The sequence below is a fragment of the Epinephelus lanceolatus genome, chromosome 19 (genome assembly GCF_041903045.1).
Source record: "Epinephelus lanceolatus isolate andai-2023 chromosome 19, ASM4190304v1, whole genome shotgun sequence".
Lineage (NCBI taxonomy): Eukaryota > Metazoa > Chordata > Actinopteri > Perciformes > Serranidae > Epinephelus > Epinephelus lanceolatus.
Window position 1 is genome coordinate 14,739,100 of NC_135752.1, and position 18,335 is coordinate 14,757,434.

Here is an 18,335-nt window from a genome sequence, read left to right on the forward strand (position 1 = left end):
AACTGCCCCTACTCATATACGAGTGTATTTAGGCTTCAACTTAACATTTAACTACAGCTTACTTGTCCTGCTGGTGCGAGAGGGAGTCTGTGTCTGAGCTGGCTCTTTGGTGTTGCTGGAAGTGAGAGGCCACTTGGCCGGGTTGTGCCTGACTCGGTCCGCTGTGCGACTGGCCACGATATGACTCTGCCACCCTGTGCTCAGAGGACTCTGGCATTTGTCCCAGGTTGTGGTGGGAGCGGCTCATTATCCGCGGATTGGAAAGGACTGTGGAGGCCACTGGATTGAAACCTGGAAAGTGAAGCTCATCTTGGACCAATATTGGGCCAGACGGTGCCTTGTGGAGGGCCACCTCTGAGTAGGAGATCCTCTTCAGGTGGTCTGGGTTGGAGCGCGTCGATAAAGTGGGGGCCAGGCTGCCTGAGCTCACCGTCCTCCCCACTGAGTCTCCACTCCGAGGGTCAAGAGAATACTGCAAACTGCTCAAGGGGGAGTTCTCTGATTACCAGAAAGGACATGCAAAACAGAAAAGAACTGTTAGTTAATAAGAGTAATCAGGGTTCCTACAGCTTGAGGCAAGTTAGATTTAAGACTTCTGAAGACCTTTAATGCCACTTGGAATGAAATTTAAGACAACAATTACTTAGGATTAGGGACAGTTTTGTCCAAATGTTTACTGTAACATAGAACATGACTTTATGGGATAATATGTGGCGTTTGTTGGCAAATTTTCTTGCCTTGATCCAATCATGACAAGGTTGGAAAAAGGTTTTGCTTAAAATATACAGAGGCATTTTAAAACCACTCAAGGCCTTTTCCTAGATGAATGAATTCAATGCCTTTTAATACTCTTTAAGGATCCATGGGAATCCTGATAATGACATATTTGTTTATTAATACAGAAAAAGTAGGAGGCAAAAATGAAAATATAATAAAGCAGGGAAATTCCAAAGAGCTAAAGTGTTGATCTGTGTCATTAACTCAGCAGTCTGATGGAATTTATCGTCTAGACAGATAAAGCAGGTACTGTCCTCTGCATCTTTACTTTACTTTTTTTTGTTTCTGGAGATATCCATCTTAATCACCGAGCTAACGGTCGAGCCCATCATCAACTTATAAACCTAGCTGGAACGTTATGTCAGCAATCTGGTGGGAGCATGGGTGTGATGTAGACAAAGTCGTTCTGCCAGATGAAACAAATCAAACCAAGCAAGGCGACATGACAAAGATAAATCAACAGTAAAAGACTGACCCACATGTTTGATTCATAACTGAAATAGGTTTCATAGGTTAGACAACTGACATGATGATTGACATAAAATGGCAAAGATTATATGCATTTCTATTGAAAGCAGTGGAGTTTCTACAGGTATAATAACTACTTGTATGTGAATTCATTGAAATAAACTGCAATTCTGAGAAACGGAAATGGGTGGGCATCAGCTATTATCTGGAGAGGATACGTGGGATGGCTGACACATGCAGCTGCTGCAGGAAACAGTGTAGCTGAGTGTTAACATCATCAAGAGCTTTGTCTTTTTCAGGACACTGTGTTAACTCAATTTTTAGCTTTCTGTGTGAAAACATTTCTGCTGCCTGTTGACCTTCCTCTCAGTGAAAATATATCACTCCTAGCTGGCTAAATATTCCCAACTGTCCAAGGCCATCTCATGTGACCTCTTCCCACTCTGACATGTACAGCTGCTCACTTCTTTCCTACCTAGGTCTTGCAGCTCCTGGTTGTTTTGGCGGGCCTTCATCTGCAGGTGGAACTTGTGCTGGTCAGAGCAGAGCTGTAGCAGATACTGACAGGTCTTATTGCTGTCTGTCTGAAACAGGTGCTTAATCCCATCTGATGTATTCTGGAGGCAAATCTTCTTTTTCTTTAGGATGACAAGTTTAACATTTAAGTGAAACGGAGGACCATCTGGGCAAAGTTAAAGTAAATAAATCAAATTTAATATAGTGGGGCATATTTATTTCTGATAATAAAAGACACAAGTACGTACTATAAAGGAAATCTTCTTTGTCTCCCTCCAGGGGAACCTTAGCACCGGGGTACGATTTCCGTTAAGCACCTCAAAGATGAGCACTCCCTTGGAGTAGACACCCAGCATGATGCCCGTCTGGGACCGCTTCTCAGGAAGCACCCGATGGAAATGGACACCATACTCTGTCAGCCTCTGGCTCACCTTTAAGAAAATCAATACAGAGTCAGAGAGTCTTGAATTCTCAAAAACACAATTCTGAGAGAAAGGGAAAGGATGTGTTTGCCATGCAAAGAAGAGGTCTTTCATGAGGTCAGTAATTCAGTTTGAGTACAATGATTTTTATCTGATTACATGCATTATGATGATATTATTAAATCTGGCTCAGTAACATGAGGAAAACAGAGCTGCTCTGGTAACTGTGGACAGAATAAAATGCAGTGCAAGACACAGTCATTTTTGTTTGTAGTTGACACTGCAATCTTTGGTTTGCTGTGAAACAAACTCAGATGTATTACTCTTTCTGCCAAAGTAAAGTCTTTGGCACTTTTTCCTGGAAAGCCTGCCATTTTGTGCAAACAAAATGGCCACTGTGTTTGTCACAAAATAAACACTCATGTGGCAATAACTGAAAATATTTTGGTTCATCTGTCTGAAACCGTGATTCCTATATAGTGTGGTCGTGCTGACCTTGAGAAACTCAAACTCTGCCTCAGACTCAGATGCTCCGTAGTAGTTGCTGTGAAGTTTTGGCAGCTCCTCCTTGATGGTCGTCTGGTCCACCTTATCCAGGACAGACACGGGGAGGTAGTGCTCCAGTCTGAAGTAGGTCTTTCCATGGAGCTGAGGAACAGAGATTAACAGCATTATTTTTAAGATCAATTTGTCGTTTCATGAAATTTAATTTCATGAGGCTAAGGCAAGTCAAATTTATTTCTAAAGCACCTTTGGCAACCCAAAGTGCTTTACAGATTACACAGGTAAAAGCACAAGAAACAAATAATGAAAACAATAAAAACAAGCAAGCAAAAGCACATGGAATAAAAACACTGAATGCAAATGGACAAAACAACACAGAGTAAAAATATAATAACAATAGAACACACGATCATAAACACACAGAATAAAATCAATAAAACTGACCAATAAATATGATTTAAAAGAAAATTAAATAAAAGCAATGGTAAACAGGTGGGTCTTCAGCTTGGATTTGAAAGTAGTCAGCATTGTCTCAAGTCCTAGCTCTTCTGGCAATTTGATTGAGCAGCACAGAAACTAAAGGCAGCTTCACCATGTTTAGTTTTGACTCTAGGAACAACCAATGATCCAGAACCAGCCGACCTGAGAGAACTGCAAGGTTCATACTGGGTCAGGAGGTATAACAAGTATCTTGACCTAAACTCTTCAATGATTTATAGATAAGCAATACAATTCTGTGAGAAACTGGTAGCCAATGTAGTGATCTGAGAACTGGAGTTACATGCTGAGCTTTTCTGGTCCTTGTTACAACCCTGGTAGCATTCTGGATCAGCTGAAGCTGTGTTATTGCTGTCTTTGATAGACCTGTAAAAAGTCCATTGCTGTGGTCCAGCCTGCTATAAAAGCACGTGCAAGTTTCCTTGGATCATATTCCAACATCAATTTACAATTCACAACATCTTTGATTTTTACAGTATTTAAGGTGTTAGAAGGCTGAGACCAATATTCAACTTCTTTCATTTTTGTTTCTAAAAAGTACAAGTCTTTATCTCACATTCCATTTCAAATGTGTAGATTCAGAAATACTCTTTCATTCTTAAAAAAATCAAGGGTTGTTAGCTGACTGATAACAAGTATATGTAGTGAAGAGATTTGGTACCTCAGGTTGGTAGTCACTGAATTCAGCCTGCAGTGCCAGTGAAGCTAACAGGATGGCATTTTCTGTGTCACAGCGCATCCTCTCCTCCAAGATATCCTTCCTCAGCTGTAAGTAGTACTGATGTTTGGTCATAGCGTGCCTGATACACACAGAAAAATATAGACATTTTGGATTACTGCGATTTATTTTTATGTAACATGCTATGCCAACACATGGGTCTGTTGTTATGTAACATTTGTATCTGTAATATGGTATGATTTTGGTATCTCACCACCGAAATATACACTTACTGTATGAGGTTGACGTCATCAAGGAAGAATTTGATGCGTAAGAAAAGATTAAAAGGCACATCAGATTTCTTCTTCTTAGGATCCTCCTTCCATCCCTCTGGGGCCACTTTGGACAGTTTGGCATCAGGATCAACGAAGAAAAACTCATTTTCTGTTTGTAGGATTTTCAAGAGGAGAAGGTTAGGGCAGGTGAGAGGAGTCAGAGTGAGAAGACATTAATCAGTAATGTCTTTCCGCTTGACACAACATTTTGCATATTCAATGAGACATCAGGTGTAGAAAATTAATTTTATATGTAAATAACATGAGCCCCTGCACTAAAAACTAATCAGATCACATCTAATATGCTTGAGATGTGATCTCACGGTTTTATACCTCACATTTAAAGGTCCAGTGTGAAAGATTTAGGGGCATGTATTGGCAGAAATGGAATATAATAATCATAACTATGTTTTTGCCAGTGTAAAAATACCTGAAACTAAGATTTGTTGTTTTCACTTCCTTAGAATGAGCTGTTTCTATCTACATTGAACAAAAATTTAAATGCAACGCTTGTGTAGAGTTTTATCTAGAGTGAAGTGTTGAGTGTTGCGTTTAAATTTTTTGTTCAGTGTACATACTGAGTGGGTCCCTTCCCATGGTGTCCGCACTGTTGTTTCGACAGTGGCCCAGAAAAGACAAATCAGACACTGCTTTGGACTGTTGGACGCTTTGCACAAGGGAGACGTTTTAATTGTTTGCAATCTGGAAACTCACCACTAGATGCCACTAAATCTTACACACTGGACCTTTAAAAAGAGAAAACTTGCTCTAGAATAAATAATGCGCCATTTCAAAGTAGAGCTGTAATTTTCTGCCAAAGCCCAACGAGGTCCAACCAATTTTCCAGTATGCGTGTTTTTTGTTGTTGTCATTTTTCATGTAACTGTGCATTCTCGTGTGTATATGGCAGGAATTTGAATCAAGAGAAACGGAGAGACAATGAGGGGGGAGACTGTGGCTGAGAGAGGGAAAGTGACGGAACAACGGAGCAATATAGTGGTGGAGAACCAGGGTAAACCTGGATCAGTGACAAAGCTTACACTAGTCAAATAATAAGAAATAAAGTCCTCTTTATTGCACACAATAAAGAGTGTTTATTTTGTCAACTATTTTTTTATTTAGTCTTAGTCATGTGTGAAATGTCCTTGTTAGATTTTATGTAGTCAACCACATCCTGTTTTTTTAAGTCAAGTTTTAGTTTTATTATCAATATTTAGTTTTATTGTAGTTTAGTTTTAGTCAATGAAAACTTTTGACATTTTACTCCTTTCTGTTCATCGTATTATATGAACCTTTTCGTCATTTATTTCAAACAAAATCCTTATTATCTAATGAAAAACACAGATTTAAGAATGCAACTTTGCAAAAAACATCTGGTCTAGTGGCCTGGTATCCATTCAAGGAATACATTCAGACATGGAACATGTTCTGATTTGCATGTTTATTCTGAACCAACATGATTCAGCAACTAGCCTATGGCTCAATACTGTGAACACGCAATGGGCCAAAGCATCAACTTGTTTCTTTCTCATAAGCCCAGTTTTTGTCACTGTTACTGTAACTTTAATTTAACGACAAGTTACTACAAGTCCCCCTGACTGCTCATTTTGTTCTGTCAAGTGTAGTCCTGAAAAGGTGCACACTGCACAGGAAACTCGCTGCTGCATTAAAAAAATTTCCTCTTTCTTTGTTAACAAAACTAAAGAGAGATTTTAGTACTTTTTATTTTTTTTTTAAAAAAAATACATTTTAGCCTTGTCTTAATTTGTCACCAATATTGCATGTTTACATAGTCCTTGTTAGTGTTTAATGATGTCAGTGCCATCTTGTCTTAGTCATGGAAAAAAGGCCATTGACGAACATATTTAGTTATAGTTTTCATTAACGAAATTAATACTATCTGACAAACACATGCATACATGCAACTGAGATCACAGTCACACACAGGAGCAACATACAGTACCTCTGAGGTATGCTAGGCTGAAGAGATGGTGCTCCACAAGCCCGATGTGGGCCACCACCATATCAAGAACATCTTTACACACTGCCTTGATGTCACAGCTCAGCTCCAGCTTTTGGCCATTCAGCAGCACCACACCCACCTTCCTCTGCACTTCCTCCACCTTACCGCGTTTCTTTCAGGTAGAGAAAAAAAAGGAAGGAGTAATGGATTTACAACTACAAAATAAAGTAGTTTCTGTGACAACAATGTGAAAACATTGGCTCAAACGTGGCATTACATTTACATCCTCACCATTATTGAAGAGGGAACAGATAAGGCAACAGGGGGCTCACTGGCCATCTTCACAAACTCAGGCCCAAGGAAGTTCTGTCATTGGTGTGATGAAAGAAAGAAATTGTCACCGGGAGAACATTTATTTTCTTTAGGGATAGTTTTCAACCTGGTCCTTTGTTCATATATTTTTCAGTTATTAATGAAACTGATTGTGTTTACGATGTAATCACTTGTTTTGAGTGATGAGCAACTGTACAAAACATATTTAAAACAGATTCACGGCCTACTTCCTTTCTACAGAATAACACTCACACTGCAGGTTCAAACCTGTTTTAGTAGCTGCTGTAATCATTAAATTTCAATGACAACAGCTCATGTGATGCTTTTTTAAGTGTTGCGCACACTTCCTTGTTGCTTTTCTGTTGTAATCATTTCTCACCACAAGTGGAGGAGCAAGATTCCTTTGCTTCAGCTCAAAGGTTTTTGTTTTACCAATAGAATTTCCCCCGACATCCAAAATTACATCAATTTAAAACCTACCATAAACCATATAAAGTATAATTTAGCTAATCGGAATATAACTAATATACAGTATCTGAGGTTTACTGCCTACATCAGCAGAGTGCTGCTACATTTATCACTTGTGTTAGCACATTTGTGACAGTAGGTGGGATAAATCCAGCCGTACCCAAAAAATCCCACTAGCACCACAATCACATATAGTTGTAATTAATGTAGTGACGCTGACATGAATTATGTTTTCAAGTCAGCAATTTGTATTTACAGAGCACACCATCAACAACCAAGTTGCCAATGAGCTCATTGAGAAATTGTACATCAATCATCAAATTTGCAGTTTTAACAAACGTCAACAGATGAAGAGTCAGGCCTTGGATGTAGGGAGTGTGTGTTGAAAAGATGTCTTTTAATCACTTTCAGGAGTTGGCTGAGTCATGGGTGTGTATTTATAGGTTGTCTATATTTTTATAGTGACAAAGGAAGTTTGTTTGTGATCAAAAATAATGTTTATGAAGAAAAAATGAGACCCAAATAACTGAAATGATCCTCAGCATCACAGATTATCATTTAAAGCATATCCATGAGTCTGCTAAAACATAAAGAGCAAAGACCTTGGGTTTGCGAAGTGGCACAGAAGAGGTGTGGAGTGGGTCTCGTAGGTCGAGCATGGAAGTGCGAGATGGGGCCAAGGGGTCATCTGTGGGGTAGAGGTTTGCCCTGGACAGCCTGCTGGCCAGGTGGGCCTGGAGCCGCTGCACCTCCTCCTCCTGCCTCTGGAGGAGCAGCTCTGCTCCGACCAGACCTTCATCAGCTGCCCCCTCATACAGCCTACAGGCAGAGGAGAGGAGAAAAGAAGAGGAGAGCTGGTGTCAGTATGATATCGTCAAAAAGCTTTACAGAAACAAGACTACTGTTTAATGCAGGATGCCTTGCGAGATTTGTCTTTTATTTACTGAGGTTCTTTTTTCTTCCTCCATAAAATAAATACTTAAAAGTGGCAGCAGGAGCGGGGTATGTCAGACACTGTTTTTACACACAAAAGATACCAAATACTAGCCGATTTTCTTTTAGGGGAAACAAGCGCTCTGTGCTTGATTTTGATCTGATTTTCTGTTAGCAGGCATGGCAACAGTAGGCAGCAGTTCTCTGTAATGCCAGAGATTAAAGAGATAGAGATTGCTGAATGTGGATGTCACACTAGATGACCTCACTTGCAAAGCATGGAGCTGACCCTGCTGAGCCACAACAGTTGTGTGTGGCCCTCAGGACTGAACAGGACTACTTCACTGGTGGCCCTGTTCTGTGTTCTCTGTAACCATGGATAGATTTCCATATGGATCAAATAAATAGTACCTGTAGATTGGATGCTTAGAGGGGAAAACATCACTGGTAGCTTGTTTGTTAAATTGTCAGCTGTATACATAGTTTGTGTGTGTGTGTGTGTGTGTGTGTGTGCGTGTGTGCGTGTGTTACCTGTGCCTGTGTGTGTTGTGACTCGTCAGTGACAGGGCATCATGTTCAGAGGACAGGGCCGCCTGGGAGCCAAACCTCCTCACCTCGCCTGGTTTCTTAGCTGGAGGAGACATGGGAATATTAGCTGTGTACGCACACATAAACACACGCACAGACACACACAGGAAGGAGTAAATTGTGTTTTTACACTATGCAAGCAAACACACCCCTCCAGATGCAGACACCCACACTAGTGTAAAATGTACCTGCATGAACATGTGTTCAAGAAGGTGGAGTAGTTTCAGAAATCATGTCATAACAGCACTACAAATGGGATCTCTGTTGATGTGAGTTGAAATTTTGTACAAAGTACCACCACTGCATTACAGCAACAATATGCGTCAGCCAGTACTGAAATAGTCATTTTACACATTAAGAGCCTTTCCATTTCTTAGAAGTCATGACTTATTGCAAGTTTCAGCTGACAGTAATTCAAACAGCCTTTCGTTTTGGACCACCTTTGATATATTTTAACCATTTCCAAATAAAACTGGCACCGCTTCCACTAGTAGATCTGAACTCCTCACAGCTGTCTGAGCTCAATGTCAAACTTTTGTGCAAGGGTGCAACCAGTGGATATATTGATAAATGGAGCAAAGGTGTGAGGCCATGTTGAATAAATTTGCTTGGCTTCATCTCCCACTTCACTGACAGTTGAGTAAATTAGTCATAATTAGTGAATATTATAAAAACAAAAGCACATCTGAAATCCCACTGCATTTAAAACTGCCTCTATGAGTACTGTAACTAATATATCTTGATATAAATAAATGAGTGTAGTTACATATTATGAGTCTATTGTATCCCAAGCCTCTTACTACCCCCTGACACTGTGGTTGAGTATATATTTTCTCTAATCATGTACAATATCTCTAAACCAATAACAGGTTGCACTGAACTCTCATATTAACCAGTGAATCAATATCCATGGTGAATTGAAACATTACAACTCACACAACAGATGTTCTGGGTATTTCTGTAGCTCAGTTTCAAAAGATTACATCTGAGGTGAGTTTTGCTCAACAGCCAGACTCATGTTTTCCCACACTATTACGATATTGAAGTCTAGCCTACGTCATTTACTGCACAATTTAACTTTGACACTGAAGGTATGTCATCTTGTGCAATCCTACTTCATGAAGGACATGGTCTAATTCCATTAGCAGCACCAGGTACGTGACTGACAGCAGATGACTTTGCGGTTACCTGGAAACAAAACGAGAAAACGGAGAGTGGTGCACCTCACCGTATTTAGGCTACAAAGTGTGCCCTGTGAGGTTTGGCAATAAGACAGCGGGGAATCTGGCTTTGAGCAGGACAGACCACAGTCAGCGGTCAGCGGAGACAAAGAATAATTGATATCCTTAGCCAGTGGCTTTCAATCCCAGCCTTTGCTGGCCAGACTGCTGCTGGTTTTCCTGTTAAATGATTCACTCACCGTTCCAGGTGTAAATCTGATTAGATTTGCGAAAGTGAAACCCAGCAGGGCTCCAGATCAGCAACATGACTGAGAACCATGAAGCCCCTGTGTGGCTATTTCCTTTTTACTCTTTGATGATTTATTTACTCTATGGTAATGGGCATGATATTACTGGACTGAAGAGTTTAGCAATTCTTAAAATGAAGCCTACTCTGGTTTTGCATTTTTACTTCTGTTGTGTAACAAACAGTGTTCCCACATATTTTATGGACAAAATTTCAAGACTTTTCTGAGTTTTAAAGGACCCAAAATAATTTTATTTTTTATTCTTGCCAAACTTGCATGGCAGTTTTTAAACATATCAGACTCTAATGCTATTCAAACATAATTCAAGCTGGCTGACATACACAAAGGGAGAGACGGAACGCAGGGAGCAAATGAGGAAATGTATATGATGGTTAACAATACGTCACACATCGACACATATTAGAGCTAAGTTACGACAGCCACAGAAAATAAACACACAATTCCATGACTTTCTCGAACCAATCAATGATTTTAACTAATCCCATGACTTTTACAGGCCTGGAAAATGTGATTGAGAAAATTAATTAATTAATTTGCAGGTTTTCAATGACAGTGAGAACCCTGAATAAAGATAAATAACATGACAGCTCTCCAAAAGTGAAGCCAAACCATCTTGCTCGCCCCCTGGTGGCTGGCAGCAGTATAGGTCAACCCCCCCGCCCCTCTTTATGTTAGTGGATGGGTTAGTCTCGCCACCAGACAATCAGAGATCTCCGCCTTGTGATAGTCTGGGGACACTCCTTTCTAAAGTGTGTTTAACACACTGGCGAAAACGGCCGGCAACAAAGCAACGCCTCTTGCATTTTTGAAAAGGACACGCCTTCTCGGAAATGTGCGCTCCCCCTTTTTTCGTCCGCAAGGAAACAAACACACAGAGAGCTTGAAAATGGATGCCGAGAGATTAAACTCCGTTTTATCAAACGTGTGCTCATCCGTGAAGAAAATATTTTTTCCAGCGGATGTCTTAGTTACAACATGATTGAGCTAACTGGAGTAGTTTCATGTCATATCCGACAACGGGAGGCTTTTAACAGATGACGTCCTGATGTTAGCTTTGCTGCTGCTGTTAGCTGTCCCTGTCAGCTGCAGCCACTGATGCTTTCTAGACATCGTGATTTCCCATAACTGAATAAATACCACACATAGCAACACAAAACTGCTTTGCTAGCTCAATCATGTTGTAACTAAGATATCCGCTGGAAAATATATTTTTTTCACAGACCGTTTAATGAGTTATTACCTATTACAGACACTGCTAACGGCTAACAGGGCAAACAGCTAACAGTTAGCCCAGCTAAACGTGCACACAGAAATAGTAATGTTTGTTCAATCACTGTGTTTATAGACTTTACAAACATCGGATTAGTCTAAACGGTGATACAGTGATGTGAAAAATGTGATACATAGGCTATATATATAGCTAAAAGCTCTGCTGGTTTTCTACCCGGACTACAGAGGGAATCGCCTTGTTGTTTACAAGACGATTGCCTCTATAGTCCGGCCAGACGGATGAGTCATGGCCTTGTAAAAGATTATGTTTGTTTCTTTTAGTTGGCGAGAATGTGTCGCCGCAAACACAACAAACACCCACTAACTTTGACGGAGCTTTCTGCGAGCACGGCTGAGCCATTTTGTACCACTACACTACTACTACTGTTTCTAGTCGGACTATGTTTACAAGCACAAGAGTTCAGCGAGCCACCGAAGGACCGCCCTGCAGATTTACTACTGGTTCTACAGCGTAGGGAGTTTTTTTAAACTCTGAAATTGTATCCGCCCATCTAAACACAAAATCAGGGAGAAAGACATCAGTCTTTAGTTAAGCAAAGCGTCTAAAGACTGACTTGTGAGTCTAGCGGATGGGTAGTCTCGCCACCAGACAATCAGAGATCTCCACCTTCTGATAGTCTGGGGACACTCCTTTCTAAAGTGTGTTTAACACACCGGAGAAAAAAGCCGGCAACAAAGCAACGCCTCTTGCATTTTTTAAAAGGACACGCCCTCCCGGAAATGTGCGCTTCCCCTTTTCTCGTCCGAGCTTGAAAATGGATGCCGAGAGATTTACCTCCGTTTTATCAAACGTGTGCTCAGTCCACAAGATTGTGGAAATGAAGGACTTAAAGCGACTTTGTTTAAAACTTTTAATGCAGTTGGACTGTTTACGAGCACAAGAGTTCAGCGAGCCACTGAAGGACTGCCCTGCAGATTTACTATTGGTTCTGCAACGTAGGGAGTTTTTTTTAAACTCTGAAATTGTATCCGCCCATCTAAACACAAAATCAGGGAGAAAGACATCAGTCTTTAGTTAAGCAAAGCGTCTAAAGACTGACTTGTGAGTCTAGCGGCTGGGACATGGGCCAGACTAAAAACTTAAAGTACACGTTGAATATTTTTTTCCCAAAGATGATTTCTGTCATTTTAGGTAGTTCCCTTCATGCTGATGCATGTCAAAGTGTTCGTTTTTTTGATAAATTTTGGTTTTAATTAGCTATATGTTGCTAAAAAAAAAAAAAAAAGGTATTTCACATCATGACTGAAAACTGTTTGCTAATTGAGTGCCAGTGACCAATCGTGCTACTTGAAGGGGTCAGAGAGTGGGACCCCGTTATTGCAGAGACTGCAACTGCGCAGAGAACGCTCCAAATGACATCACCAGCGCAAGATGCCAGCGGCCGTATTCGTATATTCGTGTAATAGGAGGAAGTGGAGATGCGTTGTCCATCTTTATATACAGTCATTGCCCAAAACCAAGATTTGGTGAGCAGAACCTGCTTCCTGTTGCTAAAGGTTTGCACTCACACATATGCCACACATGACAAAGTAAACCATAAACGCCTCCGTGAAAAGAAAAACACGATAAAGATAAAGAACTCTTCAGGGGCATTTTTACCTTGTCTGTAGTCTGGATCAGAGGAGGCCACTGAGGGGCTTTCGCTGGATGAACTGTAATCACTGTGGTACCTCTGGTGGGTGTGGACCGGGTCTGAGGGAGGAGAAAGACCATCAGCCCATCTTTGAAAAATAATATAATATGAACCATGCAGTAATATAAGGGGATGTCTGCGAAATGATGAAATGAATCGAACATATACGTCATGCACATGAGTCAACTTCAAAATTGTTATATGGACTTGTTTTCTGTTGTGAGGGATGTTAAGGTGAAGTGGTTTCTTTTTCAACACAGACCCTTACAAAAAGTTGCATCACTTTTTTTATTAGATCTGAACAGCAGGTGAACTGACAAGCTACTGTTTTCTCCAGCAAGACTTCCTCCAAATCCTACTGAGACTGATGGCAACCCCAAACCAGACTGAGGCACACAAAGTAGGTATTACTCATGCTGTTGGTAAACACTCTTAATGAAAGACATATGTAACTACACTGAAAAGCAGCTTCAGCACAAGTGTACACAGGCATGCCTCCTGTCAGGTTAGAGAGTGTTTTGTTGAGGGTGGAATCTTTTGTCTTGCTCACTAAGATGATTTACTTTTCTCTGAGCCTCATAAACTCAATAATGTACTGAAAATCTGTGGTAACGCAGGAAAACACCATAAACAATGTTCAAAACACTCTGAACACTGACCTCGTGTGTCCTGTTTTTCTTTGGCTAGCACACAGAACTTGAAAGTCCTGCTCCTCAGTATCAGCTACATAGTTTAAATGAATGGCATTCCCTTGTCACTGCCAAGGCATTTTACTTCAGAGTTTCACTGTACAGTGTCTCTCAGACCATAAATAAAAGCAGCAGCTATAATCTTACTAAGAAAGAGGACAGCTCTGATGATCACCCAAAATAGTTTTCCATCTTTTGTTGGTGAGTGAGTCATGAGATGAGTGTCATCTGCATTAAAAAGGTTCACAGATAAACTTTCTTTTGTGTCACTCACCATCTTAGCTTTACCAAAGCAAATACAAAGACTTACAGATTGACACATACATGCACAGATACCCACAAACGTGCACAGTCACGTGTCCTACACTGTCTGCCGTGTTGCTACTGGGGAGGCCTGACACATTTGGAGACCTAAAGGGTGAAGTGAGGAAGATAATGCAGTGGAACAAGAACACATCACACCCATTTCTGTCACAATGGCCCACCACTATCAACAGGATTTTCCAATAGGGGCAAATAAAAAACTGTTTATGATGTGATAACAGTTTTCTAGTATTTTTATGTGCTGTTTTTGTAAAACTATGTTTAAAGACGAGCAAAATAAACAACAAAACACACTGGCTTGTCAATAAGCAGGAAGCAATGGTGGGTGATTGTATTCAAGGTTATTCCAACAAATCTGCCATTAAACAAACATTAACCTTACTATTAAAGAAACATCCACAACACAAATAACAGAAAAGACCACAATGCAAACAATAATGGAAAAAAACAAATTTGCTGGTGAACAGTTTGAGGTAGGCTGTCTAAATATATAGTTCAGGGGTATTATGTTGCATTAGTTGCATATTGAGCCCAACAGAACCAAAAATTACCTTGCGTGATTTTTTTTTTTTAAATAACTGTGGTTTATGGAGTAACAAAATTCTAATTTTTCGTCAAGCCACAAGTGTCTAATGTGTTTGTTGCTCAGTCACGATTAACCTGAGGGTGAATGAGTATGCTTGGGGAAATCTCAAATAAACCTGGGACCGACATTTCATCATGCCCTCCAAACACTCACTGTACCTCAAAGCAATAAGAGACACAAAAAGGGTCAAAGCTAAGGCCAGAGATGAACAGCGATACCTTGCCAAGAATGTATGTTTCATTAAGTAAGTGAGGCAGCATAAGGGTAAAACAGAGGGTGACTCAGATAAACATGTGCTGCATAACTCCTTCTCAGCGCTGCTCTTCAATGAATGCTATTGTTTCTTTTCCAGGAAGTATAAATATATATTCCTCTTCCACCTTAAAGGAGTACAGTTGGTAAGTGGGAAACATGCACACACACACACACACACACACACACACACACACACACACACACTCCCAGACACAAACACACACACACACACACACACACCCACACACACCCAGTACACATAAATTCAAATAAGACAATGAAATAAAGTAAAAATAGGAGGATTTCAGTTACTGTCAACGCGTTTTAGTGGTAATTCAATACTTAAGGTTTAACGAGCCAAAAGATCAGGAGTTCATTCGTTCATTCTTCGACTTATTGCCAACTCGGCTTCATCATGTTTTCTCCTCAGTGTAGGGAGTCACGCTTAAAAACAGTCCGTACGAGGAGAAGCATCATTTCCAGGGAAAAATGAATGCAACCCACATTTATCTCCTTACTTCTCTGTCCTCCCTTCACCTTATCTTCCCATACCCTCTCCCACGTTTTATTATTCCTCTCTCCTTGATTCCTTGCAGAACTGCACAAGCTGTCTGCGAGTACACAAGCAGTTTCTATAGGTTATGGCCTTCTGGTGTGCTCAAGCTGAGAAGAGACACAAACTCAGGCTGTGAGGTTATTTAAAGACTGGTGGTCCCAAGGAGAAAGAAGGAACTCCCTTTAAAGCATGGACTAAAATGGATAATAGCTTACAGAAACCCCCACGTTAACATGACTCAGAGGAAAAACATACAATGTAGATTTTGTGAAGGTGAAGTTTTATGTGCACATAGTGTGGGAAAACAGCCCACTAATAGAAAAATGTCCATTCATGAAATTTCTACACTGCTCGTGTAGCTTAATAGTGTTTGTTTTAGACATTATGCATAATGTGATGGTGAAATGGGTCAGGCAGTTGATTAAAATGGATCATAAATAAACCTAATGGTCAAAAGCATTTCATAAAAGCCTTACAAACACTATAACCTTTCCTACTGCAGCCTTCAGTCAAAAAATCAAACTGTAATATAATTATGAAAATGTGAGGGTAAGCTTCACTTTCATGAACACCTCCCCTTCCCCTGAGGCAGCAATGTTCTGTATTGTTGTCCAAACTGGACCCACCCCGGCCCAAAGCCACATGACCTGCTGCCAAGTGCCAGAAAAGTCCAATAATGTTTGGAATTCCCTCATCTGCTACGCATGACTCCAATTACAGCCTCTAGGTCTGCAAGGAAAGTTTCTACTGATTGAAGCACCTTGGCACCAAAGGAGGAGGAGGAGGGGGAGGAGTAGGGGTTGCAGGCGCACTGGGGTGAGACATAGGGGACCAGGTATAAACATGCCCATGCACACACCGGCATGCACACACACAATGTTTAGTTATGTTCATGTAATACATATTCAGTTGAGCGTGATTTGCAAATGCATACACACAGAAGGCAGAGAACCAGTGTGTAACTGGGTGAAACCTGAGAGCACTGACCACTGCTGCGCCATCACTTTCCTGCAGAAAAGAACAGAAAAAAGTAAGCGAAAAAGGAAAGAAAAGAAGGTCTCTGCCAAGTAACACATCCACACCACCCTGCAAATGGTCTGTGCACAATTAGGCCCCATTCATACTATAGCGAAAAACTCTGGGAAATATTTTGGCTCAGTCTTCATAGTTGACCTCAGTGAGTTTTGATGGGGGTAAACATTCCTTTGCGTCACCATGGTGTCTGTCATCAACCATAAGTTAATACCAATTAGAAGCTAATAACATGAAAAATACACAAAGATAATCCTCTCGGTTTTAAACAAGCAAACACGAGCATACCCACAGTGAGATAGGTGGGACAATATACAGAGGCTGGCCATCATTTTTATTTCTTGTTCTAACACTGCTATGCAGAGAGGCTCCGCTCTGCTCTTCACACCATCAGATGAAATAAAAAATGCCAAGCGCCTCTGATTACAATCAGCTAAAGGCAAAGGGGAGGGAAGGAAAGGAAAGCAGGACTTGCTGGGGATAAAAAGCCACAGTTGAGGAGAAGAATGCCGTCGGTTGGTGGCTCGGTCAGCATTAAAAATAGCTGCCAGCAAAGTAGGGAGGCTGGAGGTTGGAGGGGGCTGAAGAGTGGGGAGTATGGGAAATCAGCAGGAGGAGGAAAAGGAAGAAGAGGCAGAAGACAGTGGCTTATTATATGAAACCATTCATCCCTCGTTCTCCTCCACTGTCCCCAGGTGGCCAGCAGAACCGTATAGCCACTTGTGACTCTGCATAAAACTAGCCTGCCTATGGAATCCAATAAGCTCCTGAGAGAAACATAAAGCTCTTGGGGCTGACTGCTAAGGTGTTAAACAATTGTGTTGTGTGTGCTCAATCTAAGCATGTGATTACACAAAGTGAGTCTGTAAATACCTGGCACGTATGCGTTCCTATGTCTGTGTGTTTACAGTCATGTTAGCAAAAAAAGAGAAAGCGTCCTGGCTATATAGCATGTGTGACAGTTAGCAGCAGGCTAGAATTAAGCTGGCCTGTAATTAGAATCAGCCATTTGGAAACCTCTGTACCAGTGACTCATACATTCTGTCTAAACACTGCTGCACAGCCACCACCAGCGATACTTCACTCGAGCCAGCACCCATCCCACATGGTAGTTACAGATGGACACACAACCTGTAACTAGTCCGGGTGTCTGTCTGCTAACGTCATCTCATCGCTGTCACATTTTCATCTCTCAGAATGGCACAGCTGATGGCTCCCTGCAGCCTTTTCACCCAAGCTGCCATACCCCCTTTTATTGCTTGATGAATTCAGTTTACAACCCAGTTTGACATTTTTCTGTGTATCTCAATGACAAAGCTGGGCTCTGTTTTACTGAGATTTTATTCATTGTCTCAGTAGCAGAGTAAAGCTGAAGACGTCTGTGGGATTTTCCCCTTTGAAATTGTGGGCTACCAAACACATGACATTGATGTAGTATCATCAAATGTTGAAGCCAACCCGCTACATGTTCTGACAAAGTACCGGCACCACTCATTAAATGCTGATGATGACACATGACCAAGCTGTTAGCTGTCACCAAAATCCCATTATACTGCAATACTTATGACTAGGTGATTGTTGAGTGTTATCTGTTGCAATGAGGAAAAGGCAGAAATAAAAGATCTGAATAAAACTGTGACTGCAAAACAAGGTGAGCATGTTTTTTACATTTTGCAGTGTGTTGGAAAGCCATGATCTTAGAAGTGTCAAGACTGAATCTTTACACACCTAACACTAAAAAAATATCAGATTATTCTTTGTTAAAAGGTGCATTCCTATCAAACTATCAGGAAAGGACAAAACTAAGATCATCCACAATGTGTCATGTGCACAGTAATTGTCAGGTTATACTAGGATGGAATTGGTTTATACATCGTGTGTCTGACCCCAGCATAGGGCAAAAGTTTTCATGGCTGTTCTGAAGGCAGGGTGAAAAGCTGGCTGGCAAAGACAGGGGGAATGACATGATATTGTTTAAATGTGGGAATACACACACAGTTTCTCCTGGAAGGCTGCA

At 40.9% G+C, this 18,335-nt stretch overlaps 1 protein-coding gene across 6 annotated transcripts in view; it reads right to left on the minus strand.

Moving 5' to 3' along the window:
* The window catches only part of ptpn13 (protein tyrosine phosphatase non-receptor type 13), a 55,249-nt gene that overhangs the window by 18,948 nt on the left and 17,966 nt on the right, over window positions 1–18,335 (minus strand). For all 6 annotated transcript variants that reach the window (XM_033646656.2, XM_033646655.2, XM_033646653.2 and 3 more), the window contains exons 8-18: window positions 12,843–12,935; window positions 8,407–8,506; window positions 7,545–7,761; window positions 6,433–6,507; window positions 6,142–6,313; window positions 4,137–4,287; window positions 3,847–3,985; window positions 2,679–2,831; window positions 2,010–2,192; window positions 1,721–1,883; window positions 63–498 (exon numbers count right to left, since the gene is read on the minus strand). In XM_033646656.2, the coding sequence (XP_033502547.2) occupies window positions 63–498; window positions 1,721–1,883; window positions 2,010–2,192; window positions 2,679–2,831; window positions 3,847–3,985; window positions 4,137–4,287; window positions 6,142–6,313; window positions 6,433–6,507; window positions 7,545–7,761; window positions 8,407–8,506; window positions 12,843–12,935 (1,882 nt within the window). The remainder of the gene's footprint in view (window positions 1–62; window positions 499–1,720; window positions 1,884–2,009; window positions 2,193–2,678; window positions 2,832–3,846; window positions 3,986–4,136; window positions 4,288–6,141; window positions 6,314–6,432; window positions 6,508–7,544; window positions 7,762–8,406; window positions 8,507–12,842; window positions 12,936–18,335) is intronic.